General features: G+C 38.0%; 1 protein-coding gene across 5 annotated transcripts in view; it reads right to left on the bottom strand.

The window, feature by feature from the left end:
- Positions 1-20,521, bottom strand: part of GPD2 (glycerol-3-phosphate dehydrogenase 2) — a 226,390-nt gene that overhangs the window by 71,256 nt on the left and 134,613 nt on the right. For all 5 annotated transcript variants that reach the window (XM_043488118.1, XM_043488117.1, XM_043488116.1 and 2 more), the window contains one exon: positions 18,283-18,454. In XM_043488118.1, coding sequence (XP_043344053.1) covers positions 18,283-18,454 — 172 coding nt within the window. The remainder of the gene's footprint in view (positions 1-18,282; positions 18,455-20,521) is intronic.

Genomic DNA, 20,521 nt, shown 5'->3' with positions numbered 1-20,521 from the left:
AGCCAGGAGGAATTTTCATGGCTTGGCATACTCTTGGGGGATGAGAGAATGTCATAGAGTCCAATTACAATGAGAATATGTAACTGGAGCGGTTTGGGCTCACAAAGCTCATATAAGAGAACCTGTGCATGCGTTCAATTCAGAGCCATTTATTACATTTAATACCAAAGGGTCGTTTTTATAACTTTTTAACAGTTTAAATATCGTACCCAAATGTCATCATAAAATCAGGGCAATTCCCTTGACTCCAAAGGACAAAATATTTGGAAACTGTGGAGAGAAAAGTAGAGAACTTTGATTCAAGGGCAAAACTGCTAATGCTCTAATGAACTAGCAAAATAACACAGAAATTACAGGTATCATAGATCCAGGTCACTCTTTTTAAGCATTTATGCCAGACAAAGATCTGTAGAGTTCTCAACTATGAAAATGCTACCAATATTTAGCTAATTTGGTACAGGATGTATTAAACACAAAAATATTTCATGTTAGTACATATTTTTGAGAGCCTAAGTGCCAGCGAAAGTGCTGGTGTTAGAAATGTAGACACGGACCAAGCTGTTAAGTAGCTCCCAACCGAAAGAGAGGTACGTGAACAAAATGAAGCAAAGTTTCATGGGTGTTTCATCTGAAAATGCAGTGGACTCTTATCTTAAAGGTGGTCAAAAATTAAACTCAGAATATAAACCCCAAATTGCTTAGTGGCGATTACATTTGCAGTCTCTTTAAGAATGCACTGTGTTGGTGAGTTCTATCAACTTTACTTAGTAAATCCAACACAGACTTCTCCTTCCAGCACTAAAATATACCATTTTTTCTCCAGTTGAAGATCAGATGAGGGAGTTGACTTTCAAATGGCATTTAAGAGCCGGGTTATTTCAAACACACCTCTCTTCCAGTCTTAGAAGCAGTCGTGGTGTTAAGATGCCCACACCATGAGAGGCAGAGACATTAGACTGAGAGTGGAGAAGCAGTCTTCCATCCAGCCCCTGGCTCCCACCTCCACAAAGGTACCCACAGGCTATGGGAGAAGATGCTTAGTCCCCAGTCAGCACCACTTCCTAGTACGTAATCCCCTACCCTAGACTGTGGACTGGACCTAGTGTCTTACTCTAATCAACAAAATACAGCCATGATGATGGCTGGCCACTTCCGTGGTTAGGTTACCAGAGACTGTGAGTTCCTCTCAGGTGAAGCAAGCTGTCTTGTTCTGAGTCAAGGAACCCATGGATCCCCCAGTCAACAGGTCACAAGGAACTGAGGCCTCGGTCCAATAACTTGTAAGGATCTGAATCATGTCAACACCCATGTCAATTGCTAGAAAGCACTGCAGCCTGTGAGAGACTGAGAGTCAGAGGGCCCAGGCAGATTCCTGACTTGTGGACACTGTGTAGGAAAAAAATATTCTTGTTTGAGGTCACAAAATTTGGGGGGTATTTTATGGATGGGGCTTCCCTGGTGGCTCAGATGGTAAAGAATCTGCCTGCAATGCAGGAGACCTGGGTTCGATCCCTGGGTTAGGAAGATCGTCTGGAGAAGGGAATGGCTACCCACTCCAGTATTCTTGCCTGGAGAATTTCATGGAGACAGAGGAGCCTGGCAGGCTAGAGTCCATGAGGCTCCAAAGAGTCAGACACAACTGAGTGACTAACACTTTCACTTTCTTTATGGATGACACAATTGTTGTGGTCCGGGCACGGGTTGGAAAAGAATTTCCAGACATGAGACAGAATGAGAGGGAAATAAAGTTTATTACAGTGGGAGATGCTGTTAGAACAATGGGCCAGCTCAAGGGAGAACCAATGTTGAACAAAGGTCCTTAGACCTTTTATACCCAGACCTTAGACTTTTATACCCAGCGTACAAGGAGTGAGACAGGGGTCTTGTGGGTCATTTGCTGATTGGATGAGGCTCGTATACTGGGTAGGGGAAGAGGAGGGCAAATACCTTCTCCCTATAGGGTAAGAGGGGAGACAGGTTATACTGTTCCATTAATAGTTACAACATGGGGGAGGGAAGGACAATAAGGGTCTGGTTTTTCCATTCCTGCATTCCAAGACCCTACTTGGTTTGATCTGCTCTTTCATCCTTGGGACACCACATTTCTCCCTCTCTATTTTTAGGGCCAATTCTTTGGCCCCTTTTGATACCCTGCTCAAGTCTATTTATCTACTTATTTCCCTTCTTAGGCATTTGGGAACCCAGTCTCAAAGGAAAAGGGGCGATGACTACACTGGCTTCTTCAGGCTGTACAGGGGCGTTGTGGGGCTCTGGGTTCCCTTTGCCTGGTCTCTGTCCAGGTGCATTTATGCAGAGAGATGAGAGTCCATGGAATGATAAGGTGGACTTGTTTCAGCATTGTCTGGGTGTTGGTCAGGGAATATTCTTGTCATACTACCACTTGGGGATTTGTTGTATTCTAGAAGAAACAAACTTAGTAACAAAGTTAAAGGTATGTGGCCCAAAGATTAATAGAAGTAGAAAGCTGCTCAGAGGCTAGCCAGGAGAACCAGTACCAGACAATGGTTCGTGACGTTAGTGTTCCTCTAGGTATGAGAAGATGCAAGAATTTGGGCTTATAAAATCTTTATCTGAAAATATCTGACTATCTGAAGGCCAGTTCTTCTGGTTTTATCCCAGAGTACAGAGTGCCTTATTTCTGATCTCCACCCTGAACTCCATTCAGGGGGTGTTGGAGGTCAGCAGCTTGCAGTGGTCACGATGTAATCTTTGTAGAGGCAGCTGGCAAGTGCCAGCTTCGTCAGCAGGGTCCCTTCATAGCCACACTTTTGACCATGTTTTGGGGGGATTTCATGGCCATTTAATCTGTGGTGCTGGGAAAGCTCATTCTCAGGTCTAGGGAAGATTCCATTGATAGGCCACTCACTGTGCTGTTATTGGAACAGGTCTTGCGAGTACCAAAAGTTTCTGGACCATACCTGTCTTACTAGCCTCTTGGTCCAGGAAAATATCCCTTCTTGTTGCTTCTTCCCGTATCTAGAGTTACATTATTATAATCATTGATCTCATATGGAACTGCATATCAGCATGTTATCACAGGCTCAGTCACACATTTTGTAACATAAGAAACAATCTTCTGAAACAAGCAACATAGAAAATATATAGCTAGCAGTTATTAGTAAGGTCACAAGCAAGAATTTAAGTCAAGAACTTTCCTTAGGTGTAGGCCCAGTATACCCCAGGTCATCTGACTTAAATGATTATAGCCAGGTGTTAATCTCCTGGTTGTACATCATGGAGCATCTGATCTTTATCTGAAGATTGCTTACTGAGATAAGCTTTAGAAATAAACTTAGAGTGTTCTTTTTAATAACTTAGTTAAATCTTTTAGCAATATACCATAACAACAAGGAACTATCTCAGAAGTGAGTCTTAGTAAACATTAGACCTTAATTAACAAAACTAGAAACTTAGTTTAAAAATTAACAAAACTTAATATTCAGTGACACATAATTTTTTCATATTAACCCTGTAGCCAAGGAAGGCTTTAACCCATCAATAAATGAGGTTTGTCAGGGACCGGGAAAAGCCAAGTGATTGTCTTGGATCTCCCATAGCCCTGACTCTTTGATTTAACAGCTTCTGTTCACCCATTTTTAATTCCCTGATTTAGGAGTAGACCACTTTGACTGTGTGGATCACAATAAACTGTGGAAAATTCTGAAAGAAATGGGAATACCACACCACCCGACCTGCCTCTTGAGAAACCTGTATGCAGGTCAGGAAGCAACAGTCAGAACTGGACATGGAACAGACTGGTTCCAAATAGGAAAAGGAGTATGTCAAGGCTGTATATTGTCACCCTGTGTATTTAACTTATATGCAGAGTACATCATGAGAAACGCTAGGCTGGAAGAAGCACAAGCTGGAATCAAGATTGCTGGGAAAAATATCAATAACCTCAGATATGCAGATGACACCACCGTTATGGCAGAAAGTGAAGAGGAACTAAAAAGCCTCTTGATGAAAGTGAAGGAGGAGAGTGAAAAAGCTAGCTTAAAGCTCAACATTCAGAAAACTAAGATCATGGCATCTGGTCCCATCACTTCATGGCAGATAGATGTGGAAACAGTGGCTGACTTTATTTTTTTGGATTCTAAAACCACTGCAGATGGTGACTGCAGCCATGAAATTAAAAGACGCTTACTCCTTGGAAGGAAAGTTATGATCAACCTAGATAGCATATTAAAAAGCAGAGACATGACTTTGTCAATAAAGGTCCATCTAGTCAAGGCTATGGTTTTCCCAATAGTCATGTATGGATGTGAGAGTCGGACTACAAAGAAAACTGAGTGCCGAAGAATTGATGCTTTTGAACTGTGGTGTTGGAGAAGACTCTTGAGAGTCCCTTGGACAGCAAGGAGATCCAACCAGTCCATCCTAAAGAAGATCAGTCCTGGGTGTTCACCGGAAGGACTGATGTTGAAGCTGAAACTCCAATACTTTGACTACCTGATCCGAAGAACTGACTCATCTGAAAAGACCGTCATGCTGGGAAAGATTGAAGGCAGGAACAGAAAGGGACGACAGAGGATAAGATGGTTGGATGGCATCATCGACTCAATAGACATGAGTTTGGGTAAACTCTGGGAGTTGGTGATGGACAGGGAGGCCTGGCGTGCTGCAGTTCGTGGGGTCGCAGAGTCGGACACGACTGAGCGACTAAACTGAACTGATACTGATTGCTGTGTTTTAAGGACATCAGGATAGCAAAAGTCTAACCATGAGGGCTTTTTTTTTGTAGAAGCAGAATGAGCTTTGTCTACATGTACCATAATATTAAATAATGTTTATTTACCTTACCAAAGTAACAAGATATTTTAAAAATGAATATAAATCATTTAAAGGCAAAGAAATTCATAAGCTGTTATCGAAATCTGCATTCTAAGAAAACTCTGTTCCCTTAACATAGAGTGTAGACTAAATTCCAGTCTGTTACCAGTTTACCAGTAACAAAATTTGTTTAGTGCTTAATCTTAGAAGTCTTTACCATAAATCTTGAAGTAGCAGTATTCTTGCAAAGGCATCAGAGTGAAACCATAGAAGGCATGTTTAAAATCTGATTAAATTGCAATTGGCAAGGTAGTCTGGTCATTGCTGTGATACTGAACACTTTAATATGATAACTAGAATTATAACTGACAAGATTTTACCAGAACATATTAGATTTTCATGAATTTCACATAATTTCTAGGATATCTATATTAGTAACATCAACCATACAATATAATCTGAGAAGATACATCACTCCTCCAACAATACTTTCCATGTAATTTAACATGTCAAATGAACTCAGGTAGTTTAATATCTCACTTTGGGATGTTACAGGGGCCCTCTGAAGTATCCCAAAGTTAGTTAGAAGTCAAATGATTTAGGAAGTGTTTTCAATAAATATCACAAAATTTTGTAACACTCAGATAGGATCATATGGATCACTGTGAAACAATATATTCACTTAACTAAAGTTAACAAAAGATTTCAAAGGTAAACACAGAACAGATCACTTCAGAAGTAAAGAAAACTCGAAATCCATTATTGAAGGCAGTTCAACATCTCAAGAAAACTTGTATTTATGCACAGAACTCTTCCTTTGGGGTCCACTTTCTATAAAACCTTCTTATCACTCTCAGTACCCATTACTTTGTTCTCCCATCCTGAAACGGCCACCTGTAAGTCAGACCTACTTCCTTTTCCCCCCATAAAATGTAATTTCATTTCTCTATTTTCCTTCCTATTTTCCTTAACAAACCAAGAATTGACCTTTATATTAGCATTCTATAGATTGGTGAACATAAATATCAGTGATAATTTCTAAAAAAAAAAAAAAAAATTCTAGAGAACATCTCAGGATGGCATCAAACATTATTCATTAATAGTCTAAAATCTCTAGTTCCTCCTTAAGAGGAAGTTAGTGTTCAATAATGAATGTTTCAGAATCTTATTTTACTTGAAAATGACCTAGCTATTCAATAAACTTCTGTTACTTAGTTTAGCACAACCATAGAAATTCAGGTTACCAAAATCTAGAGAGACTGTTTTAGACAGAAATTTCTAAAGGATAATTATTCTTAATAGAGTTTATCTAAAAGCTCACATTTCATTTATTTTTTTTTTTGAAGTCTCTTCACTCGAGGTACTTCCCTTGCTGTCAAACTTGCAACAGATATAATAATATAACAATATTTAACTTATAATAAACCTAGGTACAATGAAAATATTATGCTTAATGTTAATGACTCTTAGACATGTCTATATTAGATTAGCAAACAAACATTAATACTAGATATTTAATATTGAATATTTCCCAGTTCACGTGAATCTGAAATTCCTTTAGGTTAATTCTCTTGCATTTAAAATTGTCTGATTTCTAAGCACTTACTTTTCTTTAGGCCAATTAAATTAGAACTCATTTACAACTTCATCAATATTATAAAAAACAAACAAACCCCAAAAGACACAAACTGAGGCATACATAAATCCAGATAGACAGACAGAGATCTCATAGTTTTCCACTTGAGATTTAAAATGTCTCTGTGATCCCCCACCCCTTTTTTTTGAAGTTCTAATTTGCCCACAGAGGATGAGATGGTTGGATGGCATCACTGATGAGAAGGACATGAGTTTGAGTAGGCTCCAGGAGTTGGTGATGGACAGGGAAACCTGGCGTGCTGCAGTCCATGGGGTCGCAGAGTCAGACACGACTGAGCGACGGAACTGAAATGAACTGAACTGAATTTGCCCAAGGCTGAGGTCTCAGGCAACAAGGACATGGAAAGGGTTAAGGTCAAGCTTTTCCCTAGGCAGGCCTTTTAACAAGCTAGCTGTTTTTAACTGCATATGCAAAAAGAATCGGTTTTGCAGTTTCCAAGAAAAAAATTTCAGTTTAACCAGTTTTCTCCGGAGTCTAAAGAGTATCATGGCCATCCTGTGTCATAAAAGTCATCTTTCCTTTCTGTAGTCATAGTTTTATAGCTGAAATATAGACCAAATAGCGCTCAAATTGACTCTGATATCAGGGGCAGATCAGCTGATAAAAATCTTGGATTGTCCCTCTGGTGGGAAGTGAGGTCTTTGTCCCATCAGAAGAATCTGAAGGGTTAAGGGAATTTGCAGGAGTGGGGGAAGCTTGGTCCTTCCCCACCCTGAGAAACTGGAGTAGTCAGAAGGGAATTCTGTAGGATGTTCAGGAATCGGGGAAGCTTGGTTCCCTCCCCACCTGAGAGAGAAACATAGTTAGAGGGGGATTCTTTAGAACGTTAGGAGAGTTTTTGATCCTTCAGGCTTTTGAATATAAGAGAAAGACCTGGACCAAAAGGAACCTCAGAATCCTTTCCTAGAGATCATGTGGCTATGAAAGGTCAAGTATGGGTTGTCTAGGAAATCTGATCTGGGCGGGGGGCGGGGACAGGAGGCAACAGAAAGACGCGAGTGGCATGAGTGGCATGAGCTCCTCAGATCCGGATTCCGACTGAGGGCCACGAAGGACTGAATGTGCGGAAATTCTGAGTCCCTCCCCTGTTGTTGGCAAAAGCTAGTGTGCCTCTGCTCTTTCATCCTTGGGTCACCGCAACAATTCCCTGTGTGAACAATAACTACCGCCAAGGTGGATTTTTTTTTTTTTTAATGTGTCAGGGGAGGGATCTTGGAGAAAGACTGAGTCTAGAGGGGAGGACGTGTTCAAATGGGTGGAGGGAGGTGGAAAGGAGTTATCATCAGCAGAGATCAGCTTAAGCAGAAGAATGCAGATGACTGAAACAGCCCAGGTGATGTAGGGTCTGCTTCTCACTGAGGGACATCGAGAGGACCCCACAGCAGGAGTGGGGTGATACAGAGTCCACCTCACAAGGCAGAAGATGGTAACTGGAGAGTAATGTGAAGAGAGAATTAATTTTATGGGCTGTGTTATCAGGATGGATTTTTTTTTCTTTCCCAAACTGACACAGTGTGAGGCCGGGAACTACTCTAGAAATGAGCAAGCCATCTCAGGAGGATATTTCAGGATATTTAAGTGACAGCTAACACTTAAAAGCCTCAAAACTGCTTTTGCGAGAATTGGACATTTAGAAAAGTTACTCACATGTACTTATGTGAGAAACCCTAGTGAATACCAACAAAAGTTAAAATGGGCTTCTCTGTCAAAACAGGCTGTTTTTATCTTATTCCATTATTTCCAGTGGCATATCATCAAACTACCTACCAGAATCTCTGAAGAGAAATGATACTGCTCCTTCCAGAGCAAAAAACCACAAAAAACTCCAAACAACAAAAGACAAAAAATTTAATATTTATGAAGTTACAGCCAAGTTGATAAATATTAAAGCATCATGTAACCTGAAGGAAAGTATTACCAAAAGTTTTCAGAACCTCAAAAACAAGGGGGGAAAAGAGACTCTAAGAAAACATTTCAACATTTTCAACTGCTTTTATGCTAAATGTTCTGGATTTCTCGTTTTTGTCGCATGAGAACGATGGAATGAGGATGGAGGAAAGTAATGCAAAATCAAGACATTATTAGTAGTTAGAACTGCTTCTTCCTTAGATTAGCTTGATGGCAGCAAAGACAATGAAATCTTGTAAAGCCTTATAATGATCTTGCATGGTTCCATTACCTAAGGTGTTCCTTTTGTTTCACCTCTCAAGAATTCAAACTTTTTTCCCCCACCAATCTGAAATAAAAAATTTAACTAGTTTTTTTTTTTCTCCAGTGTAAAGCAAGAAAGTGATGAGAGAGTGCTGTTTTATCGTCTCAGAATGAACACTACTTATGAGCGACATTCAAAGCTAACATTTTGGATCTTAGGTAAAGTAATTAAATTTGAAGAAGGTCAAAAATAATGCACCCAAGGCTTCCAGTAACTGTGCCTGGCTGTGGATCTAAAGCGCCAGGGAAGATCTTTTCTCTGAGTGGAAAGAATGAGCAGCAGTGAAGGGCTGGCCTCTGTACATTTACAATAATTCACTAAACTTGTTCAAGATTTTATGAGGAATAGCTTATTTCTTGTCTCTTTCCAGAAGTTGCTTTTTATGGAAACCAATATATTCTATCACTGCTGAGATGAACCCGAACATTTGGGAGTGGTATGATTATTCAATTTTTTGTTTTTATAATTGATTGCTCTAAGTAGGTATTCACATGAATTTCATGGTAGTGGTAAAGTATTAATATTTGGAGTGAGATTACTTTGAAACTCTTACGTGGAATAACAAGCTTAGTTACAGCAGAAAAAAGTGAACTTGAAATCTACTTTTCAGTCATCTTTACCCATCTCTGAAGTTAAAATTGTATCTTCAAGGTATGGCCAGGGATACGAATTAAACACAGCTCATTACAGATTTGCCTTTTCTTCTCTGAGTGAGAATGTCTAGCTACTAGGCACCTCCAACTAAACCAATTCATGGATCAAGAGAGTTGGATGAATTTAGAGGGATGATTACCATCTAAGGGGAAGAACGGTACGACATTTAACTTTCACAACACGAAACAGAACAGAAGTATATTTTAATACCTTTTACTGATTATCTTATTATGCATGCAAACATGCTCAATATAATAAATGCAGAGAAGTAAAGAGAACAAAATAAAACTCTCCTGTAATCACACCATTCAGAGATAACCACAGTTGACATTTGGGTGTTTAAATGTTCACATTTTCTGTGCATGTATATAATCACATATGCACATTTTTATCAAAATAGAATTGTATAATACATTCCATTTTTTTCATTTAACATTGTTTATTGTAAACATCTCTCCATGTCAATACATATTTTTCTATAATTTCATTTCTAACGTGTGAATAGTAATACATTAAATATTTACAATGATTTATTTATTCAGTTCCCTATTTCTGAACACTTGGGTTATTTCCTACCTTCAATACTACAGTACTGCAAGATTATATTTTCATTTAAACTCTCTGCATCTTTATTTCATTATAGTAAGTTTTCAGATATGGCATTATTTAACTGTTTTTATATAAAAGGAGCAGTGTAATAGCTATGAAATAACTATCAGAGGCACCCAGGTAATAACACACAAATCAAAAAGTACAGACACTCTGTACATTAGTACCATAAACATAGTTATTAAAGCCACATGCTCCATGAAGGAAAAATGATGTCATTTAAGGAAAAGGAAGTTTATCTTTCTTTAGAAAAGCTTTGGGCACTTATTTTGGATTTCAGAAAGCTGTTGGAATTAATAAGAAAAGTGACCAACCCAAAGGCTGCATATTTTATATGAAGGATAAATTCCTCTAAAAAATAACACTTCTGTAAAGCTGTAAAGCAATCCTGGCTTGTTAATCTTCATGATCAGGATTCTATGCTTTAAGCCTAGTGTTTTCTAACAGTAAATGCTAACATTATACAGAGCTATATAAATTGGATTGGTTATTATACCTATTTCTATTTTTATATTAGAAACAGATACACCATTAATGAAGATATTTGTTAAGTTAGAACATGTCATTAACATACTTTGTGCTCCTTACACACACATGCACAAACACACACACACACACACACACACACACACTTGATGATGGAGGCACAAAAATGTATTAAGCTATAACATTAATTATAGTTATACAGTTATACATAAATGGTTAGATAGCATCACTGACTCAATGGACATGAATTTGAGCAAACTCTGGGAGATAGTGGAGGACAGAGGAGCCTGGCATGCTGCAGTCCATGGGGTCACAAAGGACAAGATGTGACTTAGCAACTCAACAACAATAGCGATACAATTTCAGGGGAATAAGGAAGTTGCTGATGTTGCTTTCTCTTTTTACTCACTAATCATAAAACCAGCCAATGTTCAAAGAGAGAAGGACTATCCAAACAATATAAAATTATGAAAAGAGAGAATAATACACTGCTGGTTTCCTATTTACAAAATCCAGACATAACTAATTTTAACTATTAAAAACGTCCCATATATTCTACAAAAAACTTCCTATGCTTGTAAACCTGTGTATTTGCTTCAAAAACAAATTAACAAACTCATTTTGCACAACTTATTTTTCAATTTACAATACATTTTAGCCATTTCCCTGTAAACACTTATAAACCTCTCTGGATAACTGAATGGACCCAATTTATTAAACCAAACTACACTCATTTTGCTAATAAATACTGCTATAAGTAAAATTTTGATCAATATGGCACTGTAAGTTTAGCTTTAAACTCTTCTCCAAACATGGAGAAAATTTTACATATATATTTTTTTACATGTATGTGTATATATACATATATGTATGTACACACACACGCATATGTTTAAGGCATGGTTGCCTCAAAAATAAACACCTCATGAACCACAGATGTAGTGAAACCCAGAGTGGAGTAGTTAGATCCAAGCCTCTGTCTTGGTGGAATCTGGGTCTAGAAACTGACACAAGTAACCAAGATTTCAGTTCCTGAAAGGCAAGAGGTAGGGAGAGAGAAAGAAGGCAGACCAGTGCTGGAACGCCAGGACTGAAGAAGGGGCTGCTGACCACTGCCTGGTGCTGTGGACCATCTACTGGGACACGCCCGGGAGGCAGGAAGAGGGACCCAGCCTGGAGGGGAGAGCTGCCCAGGGCACCACAGGTAGCTGGGAGACGGTCTGCAAGATGTCTAAGATCATAACAGGGCCGAAGCCTTGATTTGGTTCTGGGAAAAGTCTCTGGGGGGACTTGAAGGGGGCAGTAACTATATCTGTAGAGTTTAATGTATGGAAACAATACAAATCTGATTTAAAAAGGAGGAAGGAAAGAAGGAAATGGAGAAAAATAAAACAAAACAAAAGAAAGATGTAAGGTGAAAAATACAAACTAAACATGGCCTTCAAATCAATGGAGATGGGCCAAACATATCTACTGAAACATAGATTCTATCAAACACTAAAAAAAGTAAAGAAAAATCCTGCTATTTGTATTGTATCATAGACATACTAAAACAAAAGGATACAGAAAAGCTAAAAATAATATAAAACAAATTCTGTTATGGTATTTTTCATTGCACAGGTGCTTATTATATTTATTATATATATATAATATATTGCTGTGCTTAGTCACTCAGTGGGGTCTGACTCTTTATAACCCCATGGACTGTAGCCTGACAGGCTCCTCTGTCCATGGGATTCTCCAGGCAAGAATACTGGAATGGGTTACCATGCCCTCCTCCAGGGGATCTTCCTAACCCAGAGACTGAACCCAGATCTCCTGCATTGCAGGCAGATTCTTTACCATCTGAGCCACCAGGGAAGTGTAAAAATAGTACATTATATTATTATTAAACATATTTACATTTAATATAATATATAAATTACATTTATATTAATATATATTACATTTAATATAACATATATTAAATTTATATGGATAAATTTTAACTTTTATGAAATCAAGTTTAAACAGGATTTTCCAAAAGAAAATGGTTTCACTGATGTCATGCTTAAAAACATTCTTTCTTACTCCATTTTTAAAAAATTTCTTCTAATAGGTTTGTGGTGTTTTACTGTTAAATCCTTGGTTCACAGAGAGCATGATAAATAGAATATAAATATACATAAATATATATGTAAATGTAAGCATAAATTTCAGAAAGTGCACACTTCAACAACACTTATTAAATAACCAATAATTACAAATATGAAATGCTGTCTTTAACATATCCTAAATTTTATGTATTCAGATCTATTTCTAGCCTCTTAACTTTTGTTCCACTGGTCTTTCTTATTTTTTTTGCAAGCTATTTTATTTAAAGTAGCTTTAGAATACACTTCAATATTGACAGAGCTCTATCTCCTTTATCATAATTCCTTTTCAAAATTAATGTAGTAAATCTCAAAGTCTAATTTTTCCAAATACCTCTGGTACAGTTTCTCTAATCCTCCCCACCCCACTCCTGACAAAGACAGTCACTCTAATGTAATCACTGAATTACATCAAATTTCCAGATTAGTAGCAATTGCAACCTAGTCTAATTAGCAATGTCCAGGAAACAGCAAACTTTTATCTGCTGCAATTCTACTGTCCTAAAATAGGGCGGTGGTGGAAGAGGGTGAAGGGGTGCAGGTTTGTAATTCCCAAAACGCAGTATCTTCCATGGCTCTCCCTATGTGCATCTTTTTTTAACTGCAATGCTCATACCTCCCGCTTTTCACAAATCTTTATTTATGCAGAGGAGTGTTGTTATCCTCCATTATGTCTGAGAACCTTCAGGCTGTCCACATAGGTCAAGACACTTAATTGAAGTTCATGGAGCTAGTAAATGATGAAGCTGACTGATTCCACTCTGTTCTAATCTCATAGCCTTTGTCCTTACTCGCTATCCTATACTCTTAGACTTGAAGGAGCTGTACTGAGAATTCAGGAATTATTAGCCAGGCACCATTCATAAGCTAGAAGTACATATACATTTTTAAACAGGAGAACTACAATTAATGTTTTCTTCTAGCAAGGGCAGTATTTTCTGGAATCTGAATTGAAGTCATAAAAGTTACGTTTACAAACAAAATTTTAAACCAGAACGGTACTAGTTGATCCCTGATACATATAGGTAGTCACATAAAAGAACAAAAAGAGCTGAAAAAGAAACATCTTGAAGTCCTCTGAGGGGGTGACTATATCAGATTCTCATCATTCCAGCTCTCTTTTGGCAGCTTGTATCCCCATGCTTCTAGGTTGTGCTCTTGTTCAGGGACTGGCCACAGAGGTGTTAAACAGAGAAGCAATTTCTATCGATCCTAGAGACCTGCCCAAGAACGTGAGGAGAATTGTGCATATTATGTTTATCAAATAATATTCCCAAATGAAATGAATGAAAATTGATTCCCAAGAAAATGCAGATGGTAACAATGCAAATAAATGTTCATTATGAAAACCTCAAGATTTTTTCCCTTCCTTCTATGGTCTTTGTTTATTCATTAACAAAATCTCATTTGGGCACAGTATTTCATCAAAAACCTTGTGCAAACATTTTTATACAAGCCCTTTAACATCTAGCAGTTCCCCCAAAACTTTGATGTCCTGAAAAATCTAATTATTACTGGTAACTTTAAAAGATCACAGTAATTTATTTTTGTCAAATGTGACTAAAGATTAATGGATACAATCAGGAATAATTTGGTAAAAACATATCAAATGCAGAGAAAGCAAAATTTGTTGTTAAGTGAAGCATCAAATATAATAAAAGAGCAAATTCCATGAATGAACAGCAACAATGCACAATTCATTAACCAAATGCCCACAATCATTTCACACTTCAGAGGGCTACTGATATGATCAGAAATTGTTGTAAAAGGATAAATATAGATTGACTTCAGCATCTCTATACATTTTAATTACAAATGCTACCCTCAGAGGGCTACCAGCATTATAAAGGAAATATAAACTATGGATTTGGGCTTCCCAGGTGGCAGTGTGGTAAAAAATACGCTTGCTGACACAAGAGACACAGGTTCAATCCCTGGGTCAGGAAGATCCCCTGGAGAAGGAAATGGCAACCCACTCCAGTATTCTTTTTGTTTGTTTGTTTTTAATATAAATTTATTTATTTTAATTGGAGGCTAATTACTTTACAATATTGTAGTGGTTTTCCCATACATTGACATGGATTCACCACAGGTGTACATGTGTTCCCCATCCTGAACCCCCCCTCCCACCTCCCTCCCCATCCCATCCCTCTGGGTGATCCCAGTGTACCAGCCCCAAGCACCCTGTCTCATGCATCGAACCTGGACCTGGACTCCAGTATTCTTGTCTGCAGAATCCCATGGACAGAGAAGCCTAAGAGGGTTACAGTCCATGAGGTGGCAGAGTCAGACACGACTGACTGACTAAGCATACACACACACAAGCTATGATTTATCCATCACTTTTATAAATTGCAACTCCATACACATAAAATAAGACATTCAGTTGATTATTTAAAAAGACAGCAATTGATATGTTAGGAGGTATTTAATGACATCATTGTCTTAGCTGTTACTATCTATAAGTATTTTAAAAATCTTGTTAACATTGTGGCTCTGAAAATTCTTACCTTTTCAAAATCATCATCATCATCACTACCATCACCCACAATCAAATGCTAATGTACTAGTTAATGTTCTTTACCGTCCAAAGGAAAAATGTTTGTTCAACAAATACTAATAAATTCCTTAAGGGCAAGGCCACATCTGACTAGTTTTTATATTCCCAGAACTGGTTTAGTGGTTGACTCACTAATATTATTATACCAAAAGCAGAACAAAACACTGGAAATAACTTAAAGAATCATTATTAAAAAATGAATGCCATATACATATTTGAAAGTAACACACTGCAAAGTAATGACTACAGTATGATCTTATCTATGTTTTCCAAAAGATATAAATATAAAAATTTCGCAAAAGCAAATATAGGTGAGACTTTTCAAAAGCGGTACGGTACAAAATGGACTTAATTAATAGCTGCCTTTTTACTACTGCACTCAGGATCTGGCAACCCACCCTAATTCTTTGAGAAGTTGACTTTACAACTTCCCTTTCCTCCCTCTAGTTCTAGGTCTCCATTTAAACAATTTCTTGCCTTCATAGAATCTTTTCTCATTTTCTTCTCATCATTGATACCCAGTCAGTTCTCATTTTGGGATTCTACCCTATCATGTATTTTCTCTGCCCCAACTCTGACACATAAGGGAACACACACACACACGCACACCTATCCTTTCCTAACCAGAGCAAAGCAACCCCTATTCCTACCATGTTATCTTACACTTTGTTTCTGTCTCTGAGAAATGCTTCTTACTGTCCTGCCAAAGCTAAGATACATCTTTCTTAGCCCATACCTTGTAGTTTTCTAAGACCTTGTCCACATGCAGCCGTCTATTATTTGAATATCAAGGTTCCCTTCTGAGTCTATAGAAATATTCAAATTGCGCCTATCTTAAACAAGTGAAAGAAAAAACGATTCTTGGACATATTGCCTCCCTTATTCACATCCTGTGACATCAGCAAGTTTCGTCCTTTGTCATATGTCTAGATCTCTTAAAAGTTTATACCCATGCATGCTTCTTCCTTATTGCCTACCCCTTCTTCAACACTAACGCTCTTCAGAGTATCAGAGTGGCCCGTTGAGTAAAGTCCAAAGGCCTTTCCCCGGTAGGTCAGGTCCACTCCTGCCTTTCCACAATTCTCTCATATCCTCCCCTACACAGCCTGGGTGCTCCCAACTGAAACATCAGTTGTTTCCCACACACATTGTTCCTTCGCATGTTCCCTCGGATTGGCACACTTTCAGCAAGCAAGTTTGGCCTATTAAAATTCTACCTGTGCTAAATAGCAGCTTGCTTTATCCAGATACAACAGTGCCCCCGAAGCTTCTGTAAGGCACACAGGATAACTCAGTCTTCACCCACAAGAACTACAGAACTGGGAGCAACCTCCGTGTGCTGCCTGGATCAATCATCTTTGTATTCACATGTAGTACCTTGAATATTGCATGCATAATACTCAGCCAATATTTGTTTGAAATGAAAGAAAACGAACTGCTATATATTTCAGTACATAGCATGAATATAAGTGGCAACCTGAAGAAACATTTTTCTGAATCCTACTGGGAAAATGACACCCTTGGACACAGAAAATTGTCATCTGGTAACTTCTAACCTCTGGGTAGTCCCAGGACAACTGGGGCAGTCCCAGACAAGATGTCCCATGATAAGGGAATGCGTCCCTTTTTTCCACTCTTTCTCCCAGGCCTCCCAGGGGAGAGAGGTGAATTCAGATCCCTTAAGGGATCTTCAACCATTCTTTCCCTCTGACATAATGTGCCCCAGGATAATCTAATTCAAATTATAAACCATGGATGGAGACAGAATTATATAAAAATCAGGGTCTGCCAGGCAACAGAATAGGATACAGGGCTTATATTGTGAATTTACCATTACCTGGAAGTGACAAAATGGACCTAGGCTATGATGTCTACATGGATCAAATCTCAAGTGAGGGTCCTGTGCAATCCTAGTAAACTCTAGGATATTTTTTTGCTTAGGTGTACCTAATCTCATGAAATTTATTTCATTTATGTAAGACTAAAATCTATCAGATACACAAAGTAAGTCCAGAGTGGATGTGGTAGTAACTTCATCTAATAAAAATTATTTCATGTAACAAATTATCACCATTGAGTATGAAACTGCAATGAATATTGAATCTTACATAGTATCTAAAATAATTCAGAGTCAAAATTCCTTGCAGCAGGACCCAGCCCAACGTGCTGTATCTAAGAACACCACAAAGGATGATCTCTCAGGGACGATTGGTTCTAAAAGTCTTTTGCCTTCATGTTATAAATGTCAGCTATCATACTGCCTACAATTTACTGTTTTTTGCTTTGTGTGGCAAGCCGTGTTTTAAATCTTCTTCATTATTATGCATTTAATCTTCACAACAATCATTAACAGAAGGTATTTTTTTCTTATTTGAAAGATGAAGAAACGTAGCGAAATTAAGTAACTCGCTTAAGTGTATGTGTGTGCATGTGTGTATGTCTGCACATACATATATACAGCTTATAAAGCACCTGAGCCAGAATAAGTACCCATATTTCTTTGATTCCAAACCCCACACTAATAACCACAGGCAACAGAATCAAATCATTAAATATACCATATGTAAGACCACTGGTGTTCCCTACTAAAATTTATGTCTTTATATATCCTGTTGCCATGTTGAAAGAACTTCCCATAAAGTCTTTCCTAAAACTGACTAAAAGAGTGATAGAACTACAGGTTAGCAGGTCTTTTTCATTTTTTACACATAAACTAGAGTTTTGCAAACTGTAGTCCATATTTCACTGGAAGAGATGATTTTAATAGAGAAACAAAAAGAATTACTTTAATAGATTAATTCATTTTAACAAATCTTTCTATTAAAGATAAATCACTGACATAAATGTGATTTTAAATGATACATAGATATTTTTATTTCACATAAATGTACTTTATTATGTAAAAAAACACTAACCAGAATATCAAATCAATGAATTCACAGGAATATAAAGTTTTCTTTTTAAATAAACCCATTTCAATGTGAAAGACAAACTATATTTAATTTTAAAATTGTCTAAGTACCTATATTTTAAAAATGAGAAGGTGCTTCACAAAGAATGGAAAATGAAGAAATGCAGTAGTAACGTGCCTTTCCAGCCCTGAGTGCACGTTTGTGTCTACATCGGGAGGAAAGATGAAACCTTTACCTGCGTTCCATCCATCCACACCAGGACTCACCTCTGGTGACCGCATCCAGGGCACAGCCACTTCCTGTTGCTCCTCCTCCGATGACAAGTACATCGAACTCAGATGTGTTTTTCAAAGTCAGTATCTGAGCTTCTCTGGAGGGAGGCTCCCTGTTAACAGGTTCTGAAACGCAGTCTGCTGCTTCAACAAAGGCCAGGTTCACCTGAGATAAAAGGAGACCATTTTCAGATGTTCATCTGGAACGCCAATTTAATAAATTTTACATTACACTAAAGAAAAAAAGGGAGAGAGAGAGAGACTTGTAATGAAGATGATAACCAGAGCTAGACCAGAGTCCACAGTCCACATGGAATGATAGAATCAACTGCCTTGGAGGAAAAAAATAGTCCTTAAGATTCTGTGGTTTTTTCCCTATGAATCATAGCTATTTAACTGTGGAACACCTGGTTTCAGATTTGCTATCTCAACTGATTGTTTTGATTCCATACCCAGCCAAGTTCAATTACTTTCCATAGGGTACAGCAATTCCCAAATACCCTGTCTGAGACAATTTATAGGAGAACATAAGGAAATGTTTTACCTAGTAGCAGCCATTCATTCAGATAACATTTAAAAGTGTAGAAAGGAGGAAGAAAAAACACTTTATGCCTTTCTGCAATTTCTTAAAGGTATAGGTTCGTAATGCCTTAACTTCCCTGACAAAAATACATTCTAGAGTTTGGGGATCTCTAAGTCAGTACAATTAAAAAGAATCTGTTCAACAGAAGTTACCCAGCTTAATAATCAGCTATGGCCAATGGGAATAATATTATATAAAGATTTTAGTCAAAAAAAAAAATTTTAGTCAGTGGTTTCCCCATTAAATGCTTTAACATAAAATTATAGATTATATATTTAATACACATTATTTCAATTTATGAAAGCTTTAACAATAATATAATTAAAGCTGACCATAGTCCCCCTAAAGGATAATGACCTTCCTTATTTCTACTAATAGTTCTTTCATTACAGTATAACTTATCATTCTAAATCAAGAATAATGCTCAGTTCAGTTCACTCAGTCATGTCCAGCTCTTTGCAAACCTCATGGACTGCAGCACACCAGGCGTCCCTGTCCATCACCAATTCCCAGAGTTTACTCAAACTCATGTCCCTTGAGTCAGTGATGCCATCCAACCATCTCATCCCCTGCTGTGCCCTTCTCCTCCTGCCTTCCATCTTTCCCAGAATCAGGGTCTTTTCAGAGTCAGTTCTTCTCATCAGGTGGCCAAAGTATTGGAGTTTCAGCTTTAGCATCAGTCCGTCCAATGAATATTCAGGACTGATCTCCTTTAGGATGGACTGGTTGGATCTCCTTGCAGTTCAAGGGATTCTCAAGAGTCTTCTCCAACACCACAGTTCAAAAGCATCAATTCTTCCGTGCTCAGCTTTCTTCATAGTCCAACTCTCACATCCATACATGACTACTGGAAAAACAATAGCTTTGACTAGATGGACCTTTGTTGGCAAAGTAATGTCTCTGCTTTTTAATATGCTGTCTAGGTTGGTCATAGCTTTCTTCCAAGCAGCAAGCATCTTTTAATTTCATGGCTGCAGTCACCATCTGCAGTGATTTTGGAGGCCCAAAAATAAAGTCTTTCACTATTTCCACTGTTTGCCCATCTATTTGCCATGAAGTGATGGGACTGGATGCCATGATCTTGGCTTTCTGAATGTTGACCTTTAAGCCAACTTTTTCATTCTCCTCTTTTACTTTGATCAAGAGGTTCTTTAGTTCTTCTTCACTTTCTGCCATAAGGGTGGTGTCATACGCATATCTGAGGTTATTGATATTTCTCCCGGCAATCTTGATTCCAGTGTGTGCTTAATCCAGCCTGGCATTTTGTATGATGCATTCTGCATATAAGTTAAATACGCAGGGTGACAATATACAGCCTTGATGTACTCCTTTCCCTATTTGGAACCAGTCTGTTGTTCCATGTCCAGTTCCAACTGTTGCCTCCTGATCTGCATACAGATTTCTCAAAAGACAGGTCTGGTATTCCCATCTCTTTAAGAATTTTCCACAGTTTGCTCTCCACCATGACCTGTCCGTCTTGGGTGGCGCTACATGGCATCGTTCATAGTTTCATTGAGTTAGACAGGCTGTGGTCCATAAGAATGACACTAGTCTTAAAAAATGTCAAAAGCTTAGAAAAACAGGTAAATATCTGTTTTTTCCTCCAAAATGCTGACACTAGGTTTATTCACTGTTTTGAACAGTGCTCGC

This window comes from Cervus canadensis, chromosome 15, assembly GCF_019320065.1.
Source record: "Cervus canadensis isolate Bull #8, Minnesota chromosome 15, ASM1932006v1, whole genome shotgun sequence".
NCBI lineage: Eukaryota > Metazoa > Chordata > Mammalia > Artiodactyla > Cervidae > Cervus > Cervus canadensis.
This window is presented reverse-complemented; position numbering and strand designations above follow the sequence as displayed.